The 25048-nt window shown below is 38.3% G+C and overlaps 1 protein-coding gene across 1 annotated transcript in view; it reads right to left on the reverse strand.

Moving 5' to 3' along the window:
• LOC5563894 overlaps positions 1–25048 on the reverse strand; it is a 569696-nt gene that overhangs the window by 110293 nt on the left and 434355 nt on the right. The window contains exon 7 of the mRNA XM_021840824.1: positions 16197–16285. Within this exon, the coding sequence (XP_021696516.1) occupies positions 16197–16285 (89 nt within the window). The remainder of the gene's footprint in view (positions 1–16196; positions 16286–25048) is intronic.

Consider the following 25048-nt stretch of genomic DNA (forward strand, 5'->3'; position numbering starts at 1 on the left):
TGTGTTACGCCCTGAGTATACAAATTCTTAAATAATAGTCACGATTTCATTACTTTTAGTCATAATGTCATGAAACAAAAAAAAAAATGAATTCATGACCTTTTTACATGAACTCGGCACCGGGCTTTTTAACCGTGTATATATTTCTTGAGAGATTTCCCGGTGAAAATATTTAGCTATTCAGAAATATCAACAAACACTTTTCTATAAACATTTCAAGGATTCTTCGGAAGAAATCTCCAGAAAAAATTTACAATGGTTTTTCATATTTAATAAATCCACAAGAACTTTTCGTTTAGTAAAGAACTATTTGAACACTTTCATGATTCATTTTTTTTTCAACACTTTCATGCAAGAAGAAGCACTTCAATGCGACTCACATCGTGGCAAAACATTAACTCGGAAGCTTTAAAAATAGATAATCTAAAACGCAAAAACCTAAACCCAGCTCCCTATACAGTATCTGACAAAAATGCTCTAAACACATACTCCATACAAATGTGATAGGTATTACAGAAATTCAACGGAAGTTCTTTATAATGACTTATACATGGATTGATAGAAGGATTTTTTCTCCATGAATGTTTCTTAATATTGGTCAAGGGATGTTTCGGTAGTTTCTGGAACTTGAACTCATTCTGAAATCGTTTGAAGCAAAATCTAGCAAAATGACTTACGAGCCAAAAACTCGGATTAAAGAATATTTTTGAAGCAGATATATATGTTTGAGGTCGATTTGTATCATTCGAATCTATGAATAAAGGTCGAAGAACAAAAAAGAAGGGACAAAAGGTCGAAAATCTTTTTTCGAAGAAGGACAAATTTCCCATCATGCAAATCGTTTTCGACCTTTTGTCCTTTCGACCTTTTGTCTTTCGACCTTTTGTGCATGAACCGTTTAATTCTAAGCACTTCTAATTTAAGCAGTTATATAAATTGAAAGGTTCACATAACGTAGTCATAGAGCGTTTTAAGCAGCTTCCAAACGAACTTGCGAAAGAAGTTCTCGACACAAAAATTTGCTGCATGTTTTCTCCTCTTGGTGACTAGTAATTAAGTAAGAAATGTAAGTAAGTAGTAAGTTTCTAAGAATGGATCATAATATCCTTACTAAGAATTATTTTGCAGCTTTGTTTCATATTTGGGTCACGATATATTTCTATGAGACTCTTTAAAATATTAATGAAAAGATTTTTAGGAACAAAATACATCACAGAGATCTATACGACGGTGATTCAATCATATTTTTTTAAAGTCAGGGTGGGTAAACGGCTGTCAACTACGTACAAAGCTCGCTCGCCTAACAATCATCCCTCACGACCCAAACAGCACAGGTTGAAAAAGCGGGCCAAGCCAAGTAGCAAACGCTGATGCCTCTCAACATTCAACCAACGGGATGTCTAGCAGCGTTATGATCCACACTAACACACTCACAAAACATGAACGGTAGGCGTACCTCGTTGCGTATACCCCCCCCCCCTCCTGTTTAAATTCGTGCTCAAAGAGATTTAAAACTACAACACTTGTATGCTAGGCCAAGTGCTTCAACAATAAATACAAAGTAACCTTGTGAAATTACTGAATACAGTAATTTCTCGATTATATGACGGATCCAAATTTTTTTGGAGTGATATACCCAAGCGTGGTATAATAAAAAAAAAATCTTTCATAAAACTTTCATCAAAATTTGAGCTTTATATTGCAAAAGTAGAGTGAATTTAATGAAAAGCACATGAGAGATGGGTCAAATAGATGTATGTTGATTGATTAGGGTTATTTTTCATTGTAAAATGTATGAAATTCAAACAATTATCATCGCATGATAAATTCGAACAGAAAACCGTGCTAAAATCAAGAGTGGTATAATGAAGCGATATTAAAACGAGCAGTGATAAAATCGAGTAACTACTGTATAACAAGTTCGGAATGTTGATCACAGCGGCCTTCACGGTTGTCCCTCATAAATTGATCGGATAACCCGAAAAAATGATCCATAAAAACACTAAGTTGAGAAACATGCTCTGTCCAAGTGGGGACTTAACACCAGAAAAATAAAGAAGGAATTTAAGTAGAACTCATCAAATTGTATATAGAAGTTGAATATTTATCAGCTTCAAGAGATATTCAGAACTAAAAAGAAGAAACGGCGGAATGGAAACTAGGACCTATATGCCCAAATCTATAATCAGAAATGTGCACTGTTTTTCAGTAAATGAATTCCTTAGCCGAGTGGTTATAGTCCGCGGCAACAATGCAAAGCCATGCTGAAGGTGTCTGGGGTCGATTTCCAGTCGGTCCAGGATCTTTTCGCAACAGAAATTTCCTTGAGTTCCTTGGGCCTATAGTATCATCGTACCTGCCACACGACATACGAATGCGAAAATGGCAACTTTGGCAAAAAAAGCTCTGTGGAAGTGCTCATTGAACACAAACCTGAGAAGCACTGACCCAGTGAGGACGTTAGTCTCAAGAAGAAGAAGAAATGAATTCGTGGCAAATAAAACTGGATGAGTGTCAGGTCATCTGCTTGTCATATTTAGAACAGTATACGTACACGTCGACCTTATAGAGCTATCAGACTGGTTAGAGCGTCGTGTGTGCATTAGCGTGAGTATCTGAATTCGTTGAATTTCAAATGTAATCAATCTCCTAGGAGCGATAAGTCAAATCAGTACTTTGCACCGAATACCTTTACCATAGAATGGAGTGTGAAAATTTGCGTTCGAGTGCATTCGTTCCATTCAATATCTGCAACTACAAGTCCTCCACTATCATCAACCTCGTATCCCTTCAAGTCCATTCCAACGGACCTTATGCCTCGCCTATCATAACACAACCCTTGACTGTTTACCGACCTTCACCGAGAGTGTAAGCATCCTTGGGAAACACCGTGAACCAGTGTTTCGGAAGAACCGGCCCTTTGAACTTCCCGTGTAGGACAACCGAAAGAACATGTAAGAAAGTGAATAAGTGTCTTGCCATATTTGGCAAGCAAACTCCTCTCTTCACATAGCACGGAGATGGAGTTCGATGTGCATGCCAGCTCGAACACAGCAGAAAACAGCATCCAAATGAAAGGAGGACTTGGTTCCATTGAAAGGCAAGCAAGAAGCTGGATAAGATAAACAGACTCACATATGGAAGGGTGTACTAATCCAAACAGTTTCCCCGCATCCAGGGAGCTGGAGGTTCTCTTTGGATGTCGCACACAGGAGTATTTTGGGTCGATCATGATAACAATTATTTTTTGTTTCGACGGTTGTTGTTGATTTTTGGCAATAATAAAAATTTAAATTGTTACGGTATTTTCAAATTTTTAATTTTTTTTCGGAGCGTATTTTATTTTCCGTGTAACTAACGGAAAAACAGGTTTGAAATGATTTTAATACCACCAGGCTCTTCTTCGCATGATAGGTTAATCGTAGAAAAATATAAAAGGTACGATTTTTTATATTACACGTTAAATGAAGCCCAGGCATTTGTAGGTTATATAAGAATGCAATATTTCAAACAATTTCTAAAAATACAAAAAAGTTTCAAAAGTCATAAAACACTTTTCTTATATGCGTGTTGGTTGGTAAATGGCTGGGCATGGCGTACCATTGGTACCTCGCGTACCTGAAGGAATAAAATAGACCCCTCTGTGCGGTCCTTAGCCTCTTGCCCAGCAACTCCTATCCCTACCTCCTCGCGGTACTGGCCGGGGTACGAGTAACCTTAGGGAAGATCGGGTAACCAACCCCCGGTGGGAACTTTGGTCGTATGCTGACAGGGAAGGGGGGGTTTGCTTCTGCAAACCTTGAGCGTCTGTACTCCATGTTAGGAGCGGCTCACAACAGCGTCTGTTCCCCATGTCAGGGGCGGCTGATCATCGTCCGAGTGCCAGAGAAGGACTCTAAGCTAAACTGCGCACTATGGCCCTCCGACTATTTAGGGGGAATGGTCCTCCGGAAATCTAGGGGGTAGGTGTCAGGCCCTGCAAGCCAGCCGTAAAAACACATCAGCACAGGAACGTCAACGGGAGAATACGGACCGGAACAATCGGCAAAGACCACAGCGACGGAAATGGACTAGCGATTGGAAACTCGGTACGTAGAACTGCAAATCTCTCAACTTCATCGGAAGCACACGCATACTCTCCGATGTACTGAAGATCCGCGGTTTCGACATCGTAGCGCTGCAGGAGGTGTGCTGGACAGGTTCGATGATGCGAACGTTTAGAGGTAATCATACCATCTACCAGAGCTGCGGCAACACACGTGACCTGGGAACAGCTTTTATAGTGATGGGTGATATGCAAAGGCGTGTGATCGGGTGGTGGCCGATCAACGAAAGAATGTGCAAGTTGAGGCTCAAAGGCCGGTTCTTCAACTTCAGCATCATAAACGTGCATAGCCCTCACTCCGGAAGCACTGATGATGACAAGGACGCATTTTACGCGCAGCTCGAACGCGAGTACGATCGCTGCCCAAGCCACGACGTCAAGATCATCATAGGTGATTTGAACGCTCAGGTTGGCCAGGAGGAGGAGTTCAGACCGACGATTGGAAAGTTCAGCGCCCACCGGCTGACGAACGAGAACGGCCTACGACTGATAGATTTTGCCGCCTCCAAGAACATGGCCATTCGCAGCACCTACTTCCAGCACAGCCTCCCATATCGATACACCTGGAGATCACCACTGCAGACGGAATCACAAATCGACCATGTTTTGATCGATGGACGGCACTTCTCCGATATTACCGACGTCAGAACCTATCGTGGCGCTAACATCGACTCTGATCACTATCTAGTGATGGTGAAACTGCGCCAAAAACTATCCGTCATCAACAATGTACGGTATCGACACCCGCCTCGGTATAACCTAGCGCGACTGGCCCAACCGAACGTCGCTGCCGCAAACGCGCAGCATCTCGAGGTAGCGTTGCCGGAAGAGGGCGAGCTTGACGAAGCCCCTCTTGAGGACTGCTGGAGCAACCTAAAAGCAGCCATCAACAACGCAGCCGAGAGCATCGTCGGGTACGTGGAAAGGAGGACATGTAACGATTGGTTCGACGAAGAATGCAGGCAGGTTTTGGAGGAGAAGGATGCAGCGCGGGCTGCAATGCTGCAGCAAGGAACGCGACAAAACGTGGAGCGATATAAAAGAAAACGGAAGCAGCAAACCCGCCTATTCCGGGACAAAAAGCGCCGCCTGGAAGAAGCGGAATTTGAAGAAATGGAACAGCTGCATCGTTCTCAAGAAACGCGAAAGTTCTACGAGAAGCTCAACGCATCCCGAAAAGGCTTCGTGCCGCGAGCCGAAATGTGTAGGGATAAGGACGGAAGCATCTTGACGGACGGACGTGAGGTGATTGAAAGGTGGAAGCAGCACTACGATGAACACCTGAATGGCACGGAGAACACAGGCGACGAGGGTCACGACAGCGGAGGAAGTAACTACGTCAGCACGGCGGATGAAGGAAACCAACCTGCCCCCACATTGAGGGAAGTTAAGGATGCCATCAGCCAGCTCAAGAATAATAAGGCCGCTGGTAAAGATGGTATTGGAGCTGAACTCATCAAAATGGGCCCGGAGAGGTTGGCCGCCTGTCTGCACCGGCTGATTGTCAGAATCTGGGAAACCGAACAGCTGCCGGAGGAGTGGAAGCAAGGTTTCATATGCCCCATCTACAAGAAGGGCGACAAACTGGAATGTGAAAACTATCGTGCGATCACTATCCTGAATGCCGCCTACAAAGTGCTATCCCAGATTATCTTCCGTCGTCTATCACCAATAACAAATGAGTTTGTGGGAAGTTATCAAGCTGGTTTCATCAACGGCCGCTCGACAACGGACCAAATCTTCACTGTACGGCAAATCCTCCAGAAATGCCGTGAATACCAAGTCCCAACGCATCACCTGTTCATCGATTTCAAAGCGGCTTATGATAGCATCGACCGCGAAGAGCTATGGAAAATCATGGACGAGTACAGCTTTCCCGGGAAGCTCACAAGACTAATAAGAGCAACGATGGACGGTGTGCAGAATAGCGTGAAGATTTCGGGCGAACATTCCAGTTCGTTCGAATCCCGCCGGGGACTTCGACAGGGTGATGGACTTTCGTGCCTGCTGTTCAACATCGCGCTAGAAGGTGTCATGCGGAGAGCCGGGTTCAATAACCGAGGTACGATTTTCACAAGATCCAGCCAATTTGTTTGCTTCGCAGATGATATGGATATTGTCGGCAGAACATTTGGAACGGTGGCAGACCTCTACACCCGCCTGAAACGTGAAGCAACAAAAATCGGCCTGGTGGTGAATGCGTCAAAAACAAAGTACATGCTGATAGGCGGAACCGAGCGCGACAGAGCCCGTCTGGGAAGCAGTGTTACGATAGACGGGGATACTTTTGAGGTGGTTGATGAGTTCGTCTACCTCGGATCCTTGTTAACGACTGATAACAACGTCAGTCGTGAAATACGGAAACGCATCATCAGTGGAAGTAGCGCCTACTATGGGCTCCAGAAGAAGCTGCGGTCGAGAAAGATTCACCCCCGCACCAAATGTACCATGTACAAAACGCTTATAAGACCGGTGGTCCTCTATGGACATGAAGCATGGACCATGCTGGAAGAGGACCTGCAAGCACTTGGAGTGTTCGAACGAAGGGTGCTTAGGACGATCTTTGGCGGAGTGCAGGAGAACGGTGTGTGGCGGCGGAGAATGAACCACGAGCTCGCTAGGCTCTACGGCGAACCCAGTATCCAGAAGATTGCGAAAGCCGGAAGGGTGCGCTGGGCAGGGCATGTTGCAAGACTACCGGACAACAATCCTGCAAAGATGGTGTTCGCGTCGAATCCGGTTGGCACAAGAAGGCGGGGAGCACAGCGAGCGAGGTGGCTTGATCAGGTGCAACAAGATCTGGAGAACGTGGGCCAAAATCGAGGTTGGAGAGACACAGCCTTGGACCGAGTAAATTGGCGTAACATCGTTAACGAGGTTTTATCAAATTAATTGATGTAACACCAACTAAATAAATAAATATATGCGTGTTATGAGTCAAGGTATAAGCCAAAAATAAAATCATTTAGATTTCAGAGCTACGAAAAAATACACAAAATTCCAAAGTGTACCCCGTCTAAAGGCGGGGTTGGGTATTAGAGGTTTAAGAAACAGAAGGCAACCCTCATGAACAAACATCCACGTATAGTATCGACTCAGAGTTTTCAAACACGTAGGCTATGATACTGTTCGCACGGGGCTGTCACAAATTTTCACTCTTCTATCGGTATCACATTCGCAACAGGTAACTGAATTCACATACAATTTTCTGCCATATTTTACCCACAGTTGTTCGTCATTTGGCAGATGAGGCCAACACGATCCACCGTAGAAATATTCGGAATTTTTGTGAGTTAACCTGCTCATTTTACTACACCTTCTACGTCCGCTAGACGATTCTTCATCAGAATAGCTCTCCTGAGTCTGATTTGGTTCGAACAAAGGATTAAGAATCAGAAACTAGTTCAATAAGTTTTTGAATAATCCAGAGCAGTTAGAGAAGAAATATGTGTTAATACTTTTTCAATAGTTGACGACTCCAAAATTAGTTCTGAAAAGTGCTACTTTCCAGCACCGTTAACAATACTGAAAAGTAGAACTTTTTAGCAATTTTTCATTTGGTAGGAAAAGTAGGCTACACAGTTAAAAATAATGAAGATTACACGTCATGTAAACTTCATTTATTCGATGTAAACATGACGTCATGTAAATTTAAGTCTGGAATCATGTAAGCTTTTGTTATATGTAACGTAATCACACAGGATTCTGCTGGATTACATGACATATAATTGAAGTTTACATGACATATCATGTAAATATCCATTATATACCACGCTCCAATTATGTGCATTATATGTCTCAGAAATTTACACGTTTCGTTCAAACTGTGTATATTATTATTATTATATTGTTCACCTCCTTTATGAAAAGCAGGTTCATAAATGACGGAATTGCAAAATTGTTATTTATGCAACAAGTTGCAAAATGATGATTTTTTCAGCACGAGTCGTAAATTTATCATACGAGGCTTGCCGAGTTACGTACAACATTTTTTGCAATTTCGTAGAAGACTACTTGAGGGTATCAGAAATTATATCGGTATGCATTCACCATTATTTTACAATTTCTGAAAAATGTTGTGTTATGAACTCAAAACAGTTGCGTAATGAGAAAGCGTTACGTAATGAATCAATACAGCACTGGTTTCAGTTGAGTAATGACTATTCCCGCACTGCATACTTCAGCGCAGGAAAGTAGACCGTTTCATGACAGATTGGCGTGTTTTCCATCAGCCTATTACGATGAGAAATTGCAAAAAAAATATGTTTTAGGTGCTTATTTCAAATGGAAAGAGATGGAAAATCATTAAAGAGACTAGTTTTGCAATATCATCATTTATTAACAATGTTGTTGACGTCTCTTATGCAGTCCACAGACGCTCAATCTGTTTGACCAACATTGGCTCCGCCTCCAAGTTAGTCAAACCAATTTATGTTTGTGCGACCGATTGACGAACTGTCAAATCTTGTTGCACCAACATTAATGTGATCGGGATGGAGAAAATTTCCGACCGTTGATTGACTGTTTTTCCCGTGAATGCGATATCAATCGGATGAAACAAAAATCGATAAGTAATTATAAATCAATGATACCGCGTTCCGTAATCGAGAAAAAAATTATGAAAAATCAAGGTAAACTAATTAAAAATGTTATTAATGCGAAATTTTAGCTAATCATTGTCCATTGGTCCATTTATTTTTTAAGTTTCCAGTAGAGAGTGAGGGATATCCTGCAAGGCATAGCATTGAAAATGCTCCCTGAACTTCCTACAAGGCTTTCTTTGGAATTTGTCTAAAAATTTCACATCAGAAATTTATCCGGAAGCTTCTATAAAAAATCCCCACCAAATCACTCAAGTTATTTCTCCTTTAGATAATGTTTCAAAAATAGCACCAGAAATTTGTCCGGAAAATCCTCCAGAGATTTCTCACTAGGGATAACTACATGAGATATAAGTCTTCTTTATAATCTAAGAATTATTCCACAAAATCCTCAAGGGACTCCACCAGGATTATTGCTAAAAAAATTCTTCAAGAATTTCTCCTTAGAATCCGCTAGAAATACGGGATACCTCCAGAAATTCTTTCCAGCAGAAATTCTTTCAGTGAGCTTGCAAATTTTTCTAGACGTTCCTTAAAATGATCCACCGGAAACAAACTTAGGAGTATCCTTCAAAAATTATTTTAAGAATTCCTAAAGGTTTTCCTATTTAAGTAATTCGCCGCGAAAAATTCAACCAGCAATTCTTTCACAAATTCTTTCCGAAATTATGTCAGGAATTCATGAGGAAGTTGCACCATCAGAGATTCTTTTAGAATTTCTCGCAGATATGATGCAAGAAATGTATTCACCAATTCTACCATGATTTCCTCAAGAATATTCTCCAGCATTTATGTCAGTGATTCCTTTAGATATTACTTAAGAAAATCCATTTCAAGATTCCTTCAGCAAATTTTCCAGGGATTTCTTCCGGAAATTTTCCAAAAATTTCTATAAAAATCCTTACAAAAATCTCCAACAAATTCTCCAAGGTATTGCTCTTTCAGGAATTCTTCAAGAATTCCTCCAGAAATCTTCCAGGAATTCCTCCCTCAAAGATTTTACCAAGAGTTTCTTAGTGACTCATTCAGAGATTTCACCTGTACCCAATCCTTCAGGAATTTTTTCTAGGTATATTTCAGATTCCTCCAGAAATTTCTTTAGTGATTCATCTTGAATTTTCTGCAGAAATTACGCCACGAATTCCTAAAGAAGTAATCATAAGAGATTCCTTCAAAAAATTCACTGAGATTTTATGCAAAAAAAAAATCTAGTTTTCCTTCCGAAAATTCTCCAAAGATTCATTGGGAGTTTAATTCAGAAATTCCTCCAGAGTTTAACATTTGAGATAAATCCAGAAAATTCTTTATAAAATGACTTCTTCGTAATTTAATACAGATCCTCCACCTGATTTTTATAAAGTACTCCCCATCAAATTTCTCTTCTGGAGGGATCCAGAAACTTCTCCACGAATTTGTTCAAAAATTCCTCTGGGAATGTATCCAGAAATTATTCCTGACATTCACTAAGAATTTCTCCAAAAAAATCTACAGGGAATCTTTAAGAAGGTCCTCCAGGAATTCTCCTGAAGATTTTTTTTCAGAATTTTATGCACAGGATTCCTTTCAAAACATACAGAAGTTCCTCTAGGATTTTTCGATAAAGTGCTTCAAATCTTTTACAGAATTTCCTCAAAGATTCCCTTCTGCAGTTCCTTTAGTAGTTCATCCAATAATATCTCTAGAATATTTATAACTTATTCCTTAAGGTTATTTTCCATGAACTTCTGTATGCTTTGCTTCAGGAATTATGAATTACTGCAAGGGTTTTTCCAAGAATTCAACCAGCAATACGTCTTGAAAATAATTCCAGAAGGTACTATCTACTCCTCCAGAGATTGCTTTTGAATTTTATCAATCTTTCATCTAAAACTTACATCAAAGCTTCCACCGGAAATTTCCAAGGATTCTCTCAGAAGTTTCTTCATTGATTCCGTCAGTTTTCTTTCGGTATTCGGTCAGTTACTATTTCTAGAATTCTCAAGGGTATTCCTTCAAAAATTTTCATGACAAATTACTCAGAAAATCGTCAGGATTATTTACAAAAATGCCCATGCAGCAATAGTAGCTGAGAGAGCTTCTTTTCAGCAGAATTGTTCATTGGATTGCTTCAGGAATTTCTCCAGAGAATCAACCAGGAAATTTTTCCAGCGATTACTTTGATATTATTCCAGATATGTATTTGGAATTTTCTCTTGAATTTCTTCCAAGGATTTCTCCAGGTATACTGCCGTCAGAAATCACTCCGAAAATTCATCAAGAGATTTCAGAGCCTGCCAGAAATTCCTCCACAGACTCTTCTCAGAATAATTGCAATGATTTAACCAGGAGTTTCTTCAGGAATTTCTCCAGGAATTTCTTTCAAAGTTCAAAAAAAAAAATTACTTCAGTTTTTTTTTTAGTTATTGCTTATGATTTTCCAGGATCCTCCAGGCATTTCTCCACTAATTCGTCCTGATTTTTTCATGGATTCCACTACAAATTTCTCCAACAATTGCATTAGTAATTACTGCATAGTTGCAGCAAGGAAATCTTCACATTTCTTTTTTTCATAGAACCCTGCAGGTGTTCTGCCGTGTACTCTTTCAGTAGTATTTACAAAGTTTTGTTCATATTTTATTGTAAAATATTTCTTCAGACACATCTGAAAAAACTCACCAAGAGATTCCTCCAGATATACCACTGTTAGGAATTCCTCAGGATATGTTTCAAGGGATTTCAGGTATAGGAATGTAGATGAAATACTAAAGTAAGACTTAAAGAATTACTTGAAGATATTCTTTCTGGAATCCCTAGAGATATTTTTGGAGGAATCCCTGAAGGAATTTCCTCAAGAACTTCATAAACAATCCATGCGAATATTCCTGGAGGAGTTTCTAGAGAAATTCCCTGCGGATTTCATGGAGGAATTTTAAAACGGAGTGAGAATCCCAAAACGAACCGCAGGAAGGAACCCTTGAATTTGGGTCCCAATAATAATTCTAGGAGAAATTGCTGGAAAAAATCCTAGAGAAATTCTTAGAGGAAATCCTTTAGGAATTCCTAAAGAAATGCACCTGCATGCATTATGAAAAGCTGTAGGATAATTCTCGCATAACTTCTGATCTCGCCCTAAAATCCATTGGTAACCATGTTTGTAGCTCGTTGTTTCTGAGCATTTGAATGGATTTTATTGCTATTTAACAACGCTATGGGGAAGAAAGGATTATTATCTACCTGCCCGTGATGTTGGTTTGGATGCTTATTCCTTCTTTTGCTCAGAAACAACGAGCTACACGGGTGGCTACCAATGGATTTTAGGGCGTTATCTCGGAGTATGCGAGAATTGTACAAATTTACGTAGTAGTTTGTGACGCGATCTCTAAAGGAATTTCCTGAGCAACCTCGGTATCCTTGGAGGAATTCCTGAATGAACTTCCACAGGAAGTTTTAGAAGAACCTTGGAAATTATTCTGGAAGGATAACTAAAAAATTTCTAAATGAAACCCTGGCGTTATTTCTGAAAGAATCTCAACATGAATTTTGAAACTATCCTTAAACGATTCCTAAATTAACCTTAGAGCGTTCTTGAGAAAAATTAGTTAATAGAATTTTTATAGACACAATTTGAGGAATCCCTCGAGGAATAACTGGAAAAAGTCTTCAATAATAAAATTGAATTCTTGGAAAGATATCTGAAGGAATACTTGGAGAATCTTCTAGAGTTATTTTTTAAGAAATGACTGGGGGAATACTCGGAGCAATCTTTTCAATTATCCCTAAAAAAATAGCTGGAGGAATCCTCGATGAATTCATATGGGAATCTTTGGAAGAATTCCAAAAGTAATTTCCGAACTTAACTTTGAAGAATGTTAGGGTTTCTTGGAAAATTCATCGTGAAATTTTCGGAAGTTTATCCCGATGAACATCCTAAAAAAATCTGAATTTTCTGGAGAAATCCCTGAGGGATTTATTGAGGAATTCTGGAGAAATTTCTATAGAGATTCCTGGAGGATTTTTTATAAAATGTTTAAAGAAACACATGGAAGAATTTCAAGAGATATTCATGATAGCCACAGGATTGTGCAGTTTCTGGAAAATTTCATAAAGAAATAGTAATTTTCTAAATTTTCGAAGAACTGCTATTCGTTCAAGATAAATTTCTTAAGGAATGAAATATATAAATATATATAATGAAAAAAATGGCTTTTTGTAGCAAATAGTGACCAAGTTACTAAAGAGTAATTTGCTTCCAACCCTGAGAATTCTTGGAGGAATAACTGGAGAAATTTCGCGTGGAATTCTTGGAAAAAATACTCATAGAATCCCTTAACCTGTCTGTTTACAAATACATGAGATCATTACTAAAGATACTAAATAGGATACTAAATTAATTACAGGAAAATTTGATTAACAATTTAAATTATATCTTGTACAATTCAAAATTTCTTGATTGTTCTGAATTGCTTAGGAATCTACAAAAATAATCTTAGCATCCTGCCGGACAAGTTGATGGATGGAACGAAATGGATCTTTTTATCGTATTCACTTGCCGTGGATCACTGTTCAGATGATTTTTGTTTTGCACAAAGGATCCTTTCAGAAACTTTGTGCTGCTACTGTTTCTTGCATTTGCATTTGCAATCGTTATCGCGACCACGAACAATATCGAAAATGTTCTGACCAGCACCGCACAAACTAACTGAAATTTGACAGTTTGTTGGTGCAACAACCCTACAGACGGTACGATCAGTTCGTCAAACATTTGTGTTCGCCCTCCGGTGGTTTGAGCAAATCAAATTCGATTGATTTTGGCCGACAGATACGCCAACCGTCAAATCGGTTTCACAAACTGTCAAATAGTTTGTCACGGTCAAACATAGCACCAACATTGGCATCAACCTGGGGACAGAGTCAAAGTTGGTCAAGCCCACAGACGGCATTATTCAAAACATAGAGCAGGATCAAAAATCTCAATTATCCAAGTTTGAAATTATGGCCATGAATTTACTCTTAACACTCCTCTGTGGCGCCGGTGGAAATCGTTCCGATTCAAAGATCCTCTCAAAGATGCACATCATGACAGGAGGCTGAAAGGAACAGAGAAAGGGCAGTCAACATCGACGAAATCAACATGAAATGTGACGTTCCTCATGAATGATTACAAACCGGAGAAAACGGAGCCGACGACGACAAAGATGGAGAAGTAAGGAGACGATGGATGCCTACCGAAACGGAAATGTTGCAATCAAAACTTGTTTGGGTCCAAATCTTGCTCTGTCGGAGAGTTGCAGGATGCTTTCATTCGTCCTAGGGTGAATGTATCATTAGTGGAGCAACTAACTGCTAAAAAACGCTTACAAAATCACTTATACGTATTGGGGGCTTCCTTAGCCAAGTGGTTAGAGTCCGCGACTATAATGCAAAGCCATGCTGAAGGTGTCTAGGTTCGATTCCCGGTCGGTCCAGGATCTTTTCGTAATGAAAATTTCCTTGACTTCCCTGGGCATTGAGAATCATCGTACCTGCCACACGATATACGAATGCGAAAATGGCAACTTTGACGAGGAAAGCACGCAGTTAATAACTGTGGAATTGCACATAAGAGCACTAAGCTGATAAGCAGGTTCCATGACAGTGAGGACGTAATGCTAAGAAGAAGAAGATGTTAAAATTCATCACTGGGCTACTGGGTGTTTCGCATTGTCCGTTGCCTAATGTTAGTGATAGTTCAGTCTGTGCAGCCTTATGTGCCGAAGACGGTGTAAATTGTCTTTTTAAAAAAATGTCTTAAAAAATAGACTTCACTATTGGAGCGATTACCCTAGTTGTTGGTATAAGGCTCTACCGGAGCAATTGGGTGAACTGTAGTGGCAGCCCCGTTTAATGTAACTTGGGGAAGGGCATGCATGACAATGAGCGACACTTCAAGATTGCACCTGTGGCAGATGAATGAGAATTGGAACGGAAAATAAACAGACAAACATGTTGCAATTTCCTGGGATGGGTTTTACGAAGTTTGCTGCCGGTTGGAAATTCAAATGATTCGTTGTCAGTAAGATGGGCTCTGGAGTATTGTCAATTTTTATTTGGAGATTCTGCTGACAGTTCAGGTAAGCCTAGGAGTAAGCAAAATTGTTATTCTTCCAGCTGCATTCAAATTGGTATTGATTAATCATGCGGACGGAAATAAAAGGGGCACTCGTTTCCATATTTAACTGAGTTGTTAACTAAGTTAGAGTTGATTTTTGTAAGCATGAGGAGAAATCTCTCATTTTTACAAATAAAAAGAAAAAAACTAATCAAACTTTTTTGCAATCAAATACAGATGACATGCAGGCTTCGTCCATTGTCGGAGAGGCCAGTGTCATCCGCGAACAAAGATTGTAGATATCCCTGAGGTAACTCAAGTAAGTCAGATGTGAGAAAACTGCTTAATTTTGGTCCCAAAATGCTGCCTTGAGGAACACCAGCTCTTACAGGAAGTCTTTCAGACTTGAAGTTCTGATAAATAACCTGAAATGTACGATATGACAGATAACTTTGAACTATTCTAACAATGTATGTTGGAAAATTAAAGTCTTTAATTTTACAATCGAACCTTCATGCCAAACACTGTCGAATGCTTTTTCTATGTCTAGAAGACCAGTACAATAGCCTTCAGATTTGTTGAAACCAATCAAGTTTCTTACACGTGAAACTTGATGGTCGAATGTCCATCATCCGAACTATGCATTGGCAAAAATTGAATTTTCAAACAGAACTGATTTTTGCATAACATTTCACCGTCCATCGAAATAAAATTCTAATTCATAATATTTCACTTTTGGAGAGTTAAGCGCGAAAACTCGTTTATTCAGAAAGAAATAATACCATCGTTATGTTGGAAATCAATATTGAGATTAATATTATGGGGCCCAGATAGCCGTAGCGGTAAACGCGCAGCTATTCAGCAAGACCAAGCTGAGGGTCGTGGGTTCGAATCCCACCGGTCAAGAATTTTTTTCGGATTGGAAATTTTCTCGACCTCCTAGGGCATAGAGTATAATCGTACCTGCCACACGATATACACATGCAAAAATGGTCATTGGCATAGTAAGCTCTCAGTTAATAACTGTGGAAGTGCTCATAAGAACACTAAGCTGAGAAGCAGGCTCTGTCCCAGTGAGGACGTAACGCCAGAAAGAAGAGAGAAGAATGTTGGAAATCAACAGCAAAACTCTGCTCATACATAATTATCATGCATCTCAAATTGCACCACCAAATCAAACCCACGACGTACAATTTCCATTTCCAAAAATCAACTCATCACACGTACCATTCATGGAGTTTCAGCAAATCGTACATTCATCCCTTCCCGTTGCACAAATCATCCAATTTCTTCCCAGACATGCATTCAAATGCAGCTCAGCTCAGCTCTCTAGCATTGCATACATCCCACATACATTCGAAAACTCCGAAAAGGTCCCTCGAGGAGTTTTTTCCTATGCCTCTTCTCTGTTGAATAATTTTACCTGACAATGGCGTCTGATTGACTTATGAATTTGTACCGGATGCGAAACTCGAACGGCGTCACGGCCTGAAGTCCCGGTGCCTGGAATACCTGCGGAAACAGAAAGAAGAAAGAAGACCGATGAGAAACACAAATACGCCCACACATGCATATATGGGGAGAAAAGCCGTATCCGATTAGAGCCATTTGGTTCGGAGCAAGAAAAAAAAACCGAACCAGGCTTTCCCGTTCGAGTACAACGTAGAAGAAATTACTATCATCTATATTCAAATGAAATACACATTCGCTGGACGACACGATGAAGACGATTCCGAATGGAGTGCCTAGTCGTCTGCGAAGGTAACTAGAACTTGAGTTAGGCGCCGCCCTTTCAGAAACAAAAAAAAAAAACATTTATTATAAATCTTCGAGCCGTGTCAGTGGAATACCTATAAATATTTTTTTTATCAACCGAGTTTAGTACTAGAGAAAGTGTACCAGTTATGGCTATGGTAGTTCCCTATCTGGCCATATGTGTTTACTCGAAAACTTTCACATTTTGAATATTTTTGAATGTTTTAACATCAAGATTCAATATCAAACTACTAAAACACACAGAATGATTAAAAATTTGAAAATAATCGAATTATCACGTATGGCGAAATAGGGAACCATTGTGTCCATAACTGGTACATCTACCCTGAACCATTTAATTACACTAGAGTATGTATCCTTTGACAGATACGCGTGTTTCGATATAAGGCCGTCTCCTATATCATGTACTAGACTCAACATTTGTTTATATTTTTACCCAAAAAATAATCTTTTTATCCATACTGCAATTCGTTAAGGGATTTTTACAAGAATTTCCCTAGGGGTTTCTACACAAATTTCAGAAAACATACTTCTGAAGATGTCTTCAGGGATTCCTTTAATAAATTGACAATGAATTCAATCCTTAAATGCCTACAAGAATGCTTCTATGAACACTTCTAGGGTTTCCTGCCGTAATTCTTTCTAGCATTTTTTTCAAAAATTCTTCCATGAAGTGCTCCAAGAACTCTTTCAGGAATACCTCTTGGTGATTGACCAGGATTTGTCGAGAGATTTAGGACAGGGGCCTCTGTAAAATCCGACCAGAAATTAATTCAGCTATTTCTCCATGTATTCCTGCAGTTGTTCATCTATGAATTCCTCCAGATATTGTTCCAGCGATTCATCAGGAACTTTTCCAAACATTCGGTAAATAATTATGCTAGAAATTAGAAAGCAATACCTAGCTTTTTGTTTAAAGATTCTTCTGTCAATTAATAAAACATTCACGATGGATTCTTCGAGAGATTCCTCAATATATTCCTACAAGAAAATGTATAGTAGTTCCTTACAACAATTTTAAAGTTTGTTCAGAGATTTCTTCTGAAACTCGTACAGTTTTCTGACAGCAATATTTTTTCAGGACTTTCTGTACAAGTTTCTCCAAAGAGAAAATCAAGATCCAATCTAATAACTCTTTCAGGGATTTCTTTTCAAATGTCTTAGGGATTTTGTTTATAGACTTTTTAAATTGCTTGTTAATTCAGTTTCTAGCTAAAATTCTTCATGAACTTCAAAACGAAGTTAATCTACTAGAGATTCTTCAAGAACTTCTGACAATCTTCTCAATGAATGCTTCCAGAGATTTCTCAAGAGACTCTCAAAAGAAAGTTTTCAGTGATTCCAAATAAAAATTCTTAAAGTGCTCGTCCAGAGATTATTCCTGAGACTTCTATAGGTTTTTCATCGCAAATTTTTCAAATATTCCCTCACAGATTGATCAGAGATTTTTCCTAGAATACCGTCAGGGATGCAACCAAGAATTCAACCAGGTGTTCGTTCAGGAAAAAAAAGTCAACCATAGATCCAGGTTCGCGCACGATTTTTTTTAATGATTTCTTCATGACCTCTATTACACAAAGTTCTACGATATTCTCCGGCAATTTTTTATGAAATTCCTTCAAGGAATTTCTCACAGACTTTTACTATTTATTCCTGTATTTTTTTTTGCATTATTTCCAGAACACACACCATTTTTTAAAAGTCTCTTCTCATGGAAATGCAAAACTATCGCCTACACCTCTTCATGGCGAAAACTGACCAGAGTCCACTGGAAGTTTAGACCAGTTGTTCCCATTTAAGGGGGCGATTCTAGAATACGTTGGCCTCAAGGGGGCGAAAGTCAAAAAAGTTTGGGAAACACTAGTTTAGACCATGTTGACAAAATGTCGAATGCCAAACGTCGAAAACAGACAATCTTTCACGGCAATTAGGATGTCTTTTGCAGATTTCTTTTTCCACATCGTGGCCCACCAAACATCTATACTTTGAATAACGTTTGACGTAAAGTGAATTATTTATTCTTTCGAAAAATAATCATTCTTACAAAACAATTTCGTTTTCTGCCAATTATCTACTTTCGACGTTTTTCACTATCGATGTTTTGTCCTGTTTGGGAATTCACGTTTTGGGATTTGATGTGTTGTGGGTTAGACGACAAAACGTCGAAAACCAAAACGTCGAAGGTTCAAAACGTTAACAGAACAAAACGTCGAAAAGAGAGAGTTGGATGGAAACTAAAATTTATTGGAAGAATGATTTTCATCTGAAACAATAAATTATTCAGTTTGTGCCAAACGTGCGAACGAGGTGAAAAATGAAATTAGAAGAACAATTTTAAATCGCTGTTGAAAATTGACTGCTTTCGACGTTTCGTCCTTTCGAAGTTTTTTATTCTTTTGACGTTTAGTTGGGTAACAAAACGTCGAAAGATAAAACGTCGAAATCCAATATGTCGAACTCCGAAGCATCGAAAGAGCAAAACGTCACAAAGACAAAACGTCGACACCCGAAATTCGAATTTCGAATTTGAATTTCGAATTCCGAAACGTCGAAAGAACAAAACGTCAATAGGAGAAAACGTCGAAAGGAGAGAATTGGGAGAAAAGGAGAATTACTGGTAAGAATGATTCTCTCCCTAAATAATAAATAACTCACTATGTGCCAAACGTTATCCAAACGACCACAATGTGAAAAAGATATCAGGGAAGCATTTTAAAATTGGCGTTGAAAAATTACTGCTCTCGACGTTTTGTCCCTTTCGATGTTTTGAGATTCCACCCAACCGGTTTAGGGACAAAATGTCGAAAAACAAAACATCGAAAGACAGAACGTAGAATCCCGAAACGTGGAATGCCAAAACGTTGAAAGGGACAAAACGCCGAAAGGACGAATTGTCAAAAGCGGCGAATTTCCAATTTGCTTGTCAGACTTCTTTTTACTCTTCTTACAACAATGAGAAGGGTATAAAGATCGCTTGAAATACTGACTGACTTTTGATCCGAGGCCCAGAGGGCCAAGTCTCATATACCAATCGATAAAGCTGGACGAACTGGGCACCTGTCCGTGTGTGTGTATGTGTGTGTATGTGCGTGGATGTGTTACAAAAATGTCACCTCATTATCTCAGCCGTTTTATCAACCGATTTAAACACTTTAAGCTCCAAATGAAAGCTACAATATTCCCATAGAACGTTATCAAATTTCATAGCGATCGAACTTTTCGTTACAGAGTAATGATTTGAACAGTATAGTTAAGTACTAGAAAAAGCATATTCTAATATTTTCCAATCGTCTGCATTTTGATCAATTTTTTAGTCATTTTTGAACCGATTGAATTTTTTTCATTGGCTAATGAAAGCTCTGACATTAATTCATAAGCCTTAATTTTTTTTATTGAAATCGGATTACTAGTTACAGAAATATCAATGGAAGAATGTTGTACTGGAACGAAATAATAAATTTATTCTAAAATAACAATGTCTTACGCTTTTACCAATTTCTCAGCTATTTTTTAAACGATTTAAGCTCTTTTTTCGTCAATTGAAGTCTTTGGCATAATTCATATGATTGTTTCAATCGAATTATAAGATACAGAGTTAAAAATCGATTATTTCCCAAAAAAAAACTCAAAAATTCTCTTTTTTTAACTTGACAGCAACAGGGATTGAATCCTGAGAAAATTGAAAGAATCTCTCACGTATCGCTCTCTGTAACTATCATAACATGCTGCACATTATGAAAGACTGTTTATCGTATACTGCTACAACTTTGGTCAGATTGGGGGGATAGTATTGCATAATAAAACCCCTCCGAACATGCTCCAAGCCTGGGGACACTATTGCTACTGGAAGTTCTTGGATTGTTTATCGTGCCAGTAAAGAAAAACACCTACCCCCAACGGTAAACATTGGGATTTATCATCGCTCTCGCTTTGGGTCTCTCGTTCGCTGCTTCCATTTATCAGACTTGTTACAACCGCAACAGATGGGATGTTTTTCTTTGCTTGCTTAGATCGTGCTTCATACTTAAATGAGAGCGAATTCTGCAATTCCTGGACAGCACATAAATCTTAAACAAAAAAATCGGTATTTTGTTATGGATTTGTTCAGTAAACGTTACAAAACTTACAATACATTTATTTATCGTTTAAAACTACTTGCGTACGATTTCTTATTATTCCATCGTTGTTCGCGAATCATTTCAATAAAATCTGACAAGTCCGTTTTGATTTTTTCAAACTGTATGCGATTTGTAAAGTAGTTAGCCATAATGATACTTTGCCCTGAAGTTGATTATTTTCTATTACTCTACCAAGCATGTCTGTGGGGCCATTTATAACAATTTTTAACTTGTTTTTTATGGTGTTTGATATCCATTTCCAAATAATGCTACTATTTTCGCAATTTTTAAACCTATGTTCAATTATATCTGTCTTTCCACAAATATTACATATATTGGGTATTTCTTTCACCACTGGACTGCAAAGTGCGGTCTCATAAGTGCGAAAGTGTGAATAAAAGTGAGGGATAGCATCAAAACATGTTGGTGTCTTCAGAGCACTTATTTTTTGATGTGCGACGAATAAGTCCCCCGAAGACACCTACCCGATTAAATGCAATTGCGCACTTTTATTAGCGTTTCCGCACTTGTAAAAACTTCGGCGATAGTCCAGTGATGAAAGAAATGCGCAATATTATTACTGGTACCTTTCACTTTTTTACACAGAAAGAAAAATCCATGCATATTTAAGGCCTAAAATCGTGTAATCTCGCATGGACTCTCACCGATTACGCGACAATTCGCATAAATTTAAATGATGTTGATGTAATTTTACACGATATGTCTTGTAAATTTGCGACACATCTGTCATTCCCTTCATGTGCATGATTTAACGCTGAAATTTGCATGGACTTTTCTTTCTGTGTATTCAATAGTTTTTCTTTGGTAGGAACTATATCGTTTAAAACTAAAAATACAATGTGTTTTACTTCAGAACTGATAAAATTCTTGTTTAAGTTTTTCCACAATTGACCCCATGGTCTATTTGGAAATTTCGTTGTTATTTTAGGTGTATTCCACTGTTTGCTAAGAAGGAAATTATAGATTGTTCTTTAGCCTCACGAATCCAGTCACGCCAGGAACGCGCGATTGACAAAATTCCTGCAGAATTATAAAACAAAGATTGTTCCACTATTTCGGTCAGAATTTAATATATTTTTTATAAACAACGATTTAGTTTTGCTTTCAACGTCAATGAATCCAAGTCCATCCTTATCTACATCGATATACAGCTGATTGAGACTTACTCTAAATATTCCGATTCCTTTAAATAAAAAGTTCCTGCAAGCTGTTTTGATTTCTACTAAATGAGAATTATTTGGAGGAAATACTTGTGCCAAGTACCACAATTTTGAAAGAATCAAATAATTGAAAATCAAGGTTTTTTGGAAAATGTTGAGGTTTCTTTTTTGATGGATATTCATCAAATATTTCATGGTCTGTATCATTTTTGAATAGTTGGAATTGACCGTTTCACCGAAATTAAAAAAAAAGCTCAACCTCAAATTGAGCGATTTGACTTCTGTCAAAAGATGCGGTCCAGTGGGCCAATTATTTAATCTCATGATAAAGATTTCTCGACATTCAATTCAATTTTAGCGAAAACACTAAATTTATTGATGATATTTAATTGTGTCAAACTCTTCCACATCACGGACAAAGATGGTGATGTCATCTGCATAAACGATAACTTTGTACAAGATATTGCCTATGAGGCAACCTCTAATACTATTACTTATTTTTAGAATCAGTGGTTCAATGTACAACATAAACAGAGCCATACTCAGGGGGTATCCTTGTCGGACTGATGATCTGATTGGGATTTCATTTGTAAGAAATCCGTTGAACAAAACTGTGGATGAGGCTTTTCCAAATAGATTCTAAATTATCTTATTAATGTTCGAATCCTCTGAGCAGAATCTCAATAAAGAAACTTAAAAGTAGATGGAGTACCGTATACCTTTTAATTCCGCTCCTAAATGCTTATCTTTGACAGATACGCGTATTTCGACTACCACTTGCAGTCTTCTTCAGTGTCAGTTATTCGTATCCACTGAAGAAATCGTCGCATTTCTTCAGATTTGGACTGCAAGTTTCTCTATAAATTCTATTGGAAATCCAATTTTCCCCAAAACCAACAAAAGAAAATCGCGATTAACACGATCTGAAGCTTTTTCAAGATCGTGGCTTACTATGGACCCTTTAATCGTGTTGAGTTCGAAGCTTTGATAGTTATGTTCCTGATTTGTATTAAATTCGTAGTAGGGGTGGTCCATTTATTACGTAAGACAATTTTTGGGATTTTTCAACCCCCCCTCCTTCCATGGTAAGACTTTTTGTATGAAAATAAATAATAAATTGTATGGCGCGTAAGAAATCTCAAACCCCCCCTCCCCCCTAAAACCCTTACGTAATTAATGGACGGCCCCGTACATGATTTATTGGGCCTACAAGCCAATTGACCTGGGCCGATAAGAGATTCGATAATAGGTTGCATGCGATTGTATTAAACTTTTGTAAAGATTTTGTAATCACAATTCAACATACTAATTGGTCGTTTATCGTTAATGGAGCAAGATTCTTCTTTTTTTGCTATTAAAGTAATTATATCTTCAGTAAATGAAGGATCTGATTCTGTTCCAGATAAAAAGCAGTTGAACAATTTGACCAAATTGTGTTGTAGTTCCTCGAAGAAAACATAATAGAATTCATACGTCAGACTGACTGACCCTGGGCTTTTCTTTTTTGTTGTTTGTTTCAGTACTTTTTCAATTTCTTTAGTTTAGTCTTGAAAACATGGATTCTCTAGAGTTTAGCATTTTCTGTGAGCACGATTGATGCTGCTTCACTTTTTGTTACGTTTTGGTTTACCTCCGTACTTCCCAGTAGAACTGATTACTATATAAAGTAGTGTAATAAGGTTTGATATCCGCCTTTTGACGAGCAGTTTCCAGGACTTTTCGCAAAACCATTGAACTATTAGAAAATGCCAGATAGAACATAGTCGCAATATAGTAAAGTTTAGTTATACTGATACAATTCCAGATGAATGATGAATAATAATTACTTCAAACCTGTAATGAAATTTAAAAAGGGTTCAGTCTCACCATCGGTGGATTAAGTCAGGTTTTTCATATCGTATGCAATGAATAACGTTTGGCAAATATACAATTATTTATTCTTTCAGATAAGAATCATTCTTTCAAAGAAATTTCAATTTCTTCATTTTTTCGTCATTTTGTCCCTTTGGCATTTTGTCCTTTCGACAGTTTCTCCATTGTTTTTTTTTTCGTAAATCATTCCAAGAACTACTAAGGGAATTTTCCATTAGTTTCCCAAAAACATGCACACTCCCAAAAATTCAAGCGATTCACGTCTTTTGAGATACATATGAAAGAAGTGAACCGAATGCCGTTGCTTTCTGTCGAATTTTGAATACGTTAGTTTCTGATTTGGTAAATGTCGATCACAGTTCCATCGTTTTCGTTTTATTTAATTTGTAAAAGTACATCTTCAAGGACGTAGTTCCATCACTTATATCATGTTTCATTTAGTCATGACGAGACCCAAGCAGCACAGTTTGTTTCAACTCAAGAATAAAATAATCTCTTGAAACTAATCCAAGTTGTCAATGGTTGAAAATATGACTTTCAATTTCACTGAATAGCAACGCAAAAAGCGCAAGAGGTGGAGTCTGTTTGCAACATATTTAAGTTGTATCGAAATTGCTAATTTGTGGCAAAATACTTGAGAGAAAAAAAAATGAAAACAAAAATATAAACGAGAACCAAACTTCCGACCTCAAGATCACCAAACTTCTCCTCTGCTCACTACTCCACCAGCTCTTCGAACAATTGCTACGCCAATGCACTATAAAAGCGACCACATAGCCCATTAATCAAAGCTTGTTGCTTATAACTTTACTGCACCTTTCGGAATACAAGTTCATTACTGTCGAAATTAGACCACGCCTGAAATATCTAAACTTTTTGCAAAAACTTCCGCGCAACATATGAGAAACACCATTCAAACAAACAAACTGTTGCTAGACCATGTTTTCGTTGTTAGATGATACGTAAGGTGCAACTCAACCATATTGCAACTCGATTCAAACAAACAAACATCTAGCTGTCATACACTTAGTTTAGTGCAACTTGGTCGCAACTGGGATGAATCTTCTTGAGTTGTGGGTATGGAAACAAAAATTGAATGCAAGTTGCGGATGCTTTAAATGAAAGTAATTTGAAACATAACACTAAAACTGGCATATTTGGAGAAGTTTCAAGAGTTTGTTTGAAAAGTTGCTGGAAACATCTTGACAAACTTGACTTCATTGCTATTTGCAAAGGACATTTGCAGCAAATCTTGTCGTTGCAAAAATATTGAACGTCAAACAAGAAGTGAAATGCGTGTTCATTGGAACGGAAATAAAACTTTATGA

Source organism: Aedes aegypti, chromosome 2, assembly GCF_002204515.2.
Source record: "Aedes aegypti strain LVP_AGWG chromosome 2, AaegL5.0 Primary Assembly, whole genome shotgun sequence".
NCBI lineage: Eukaryota > Metazoa > Arthropoda > Insecta > Diptera > Culicidae > Aedes > Aedes aegypti.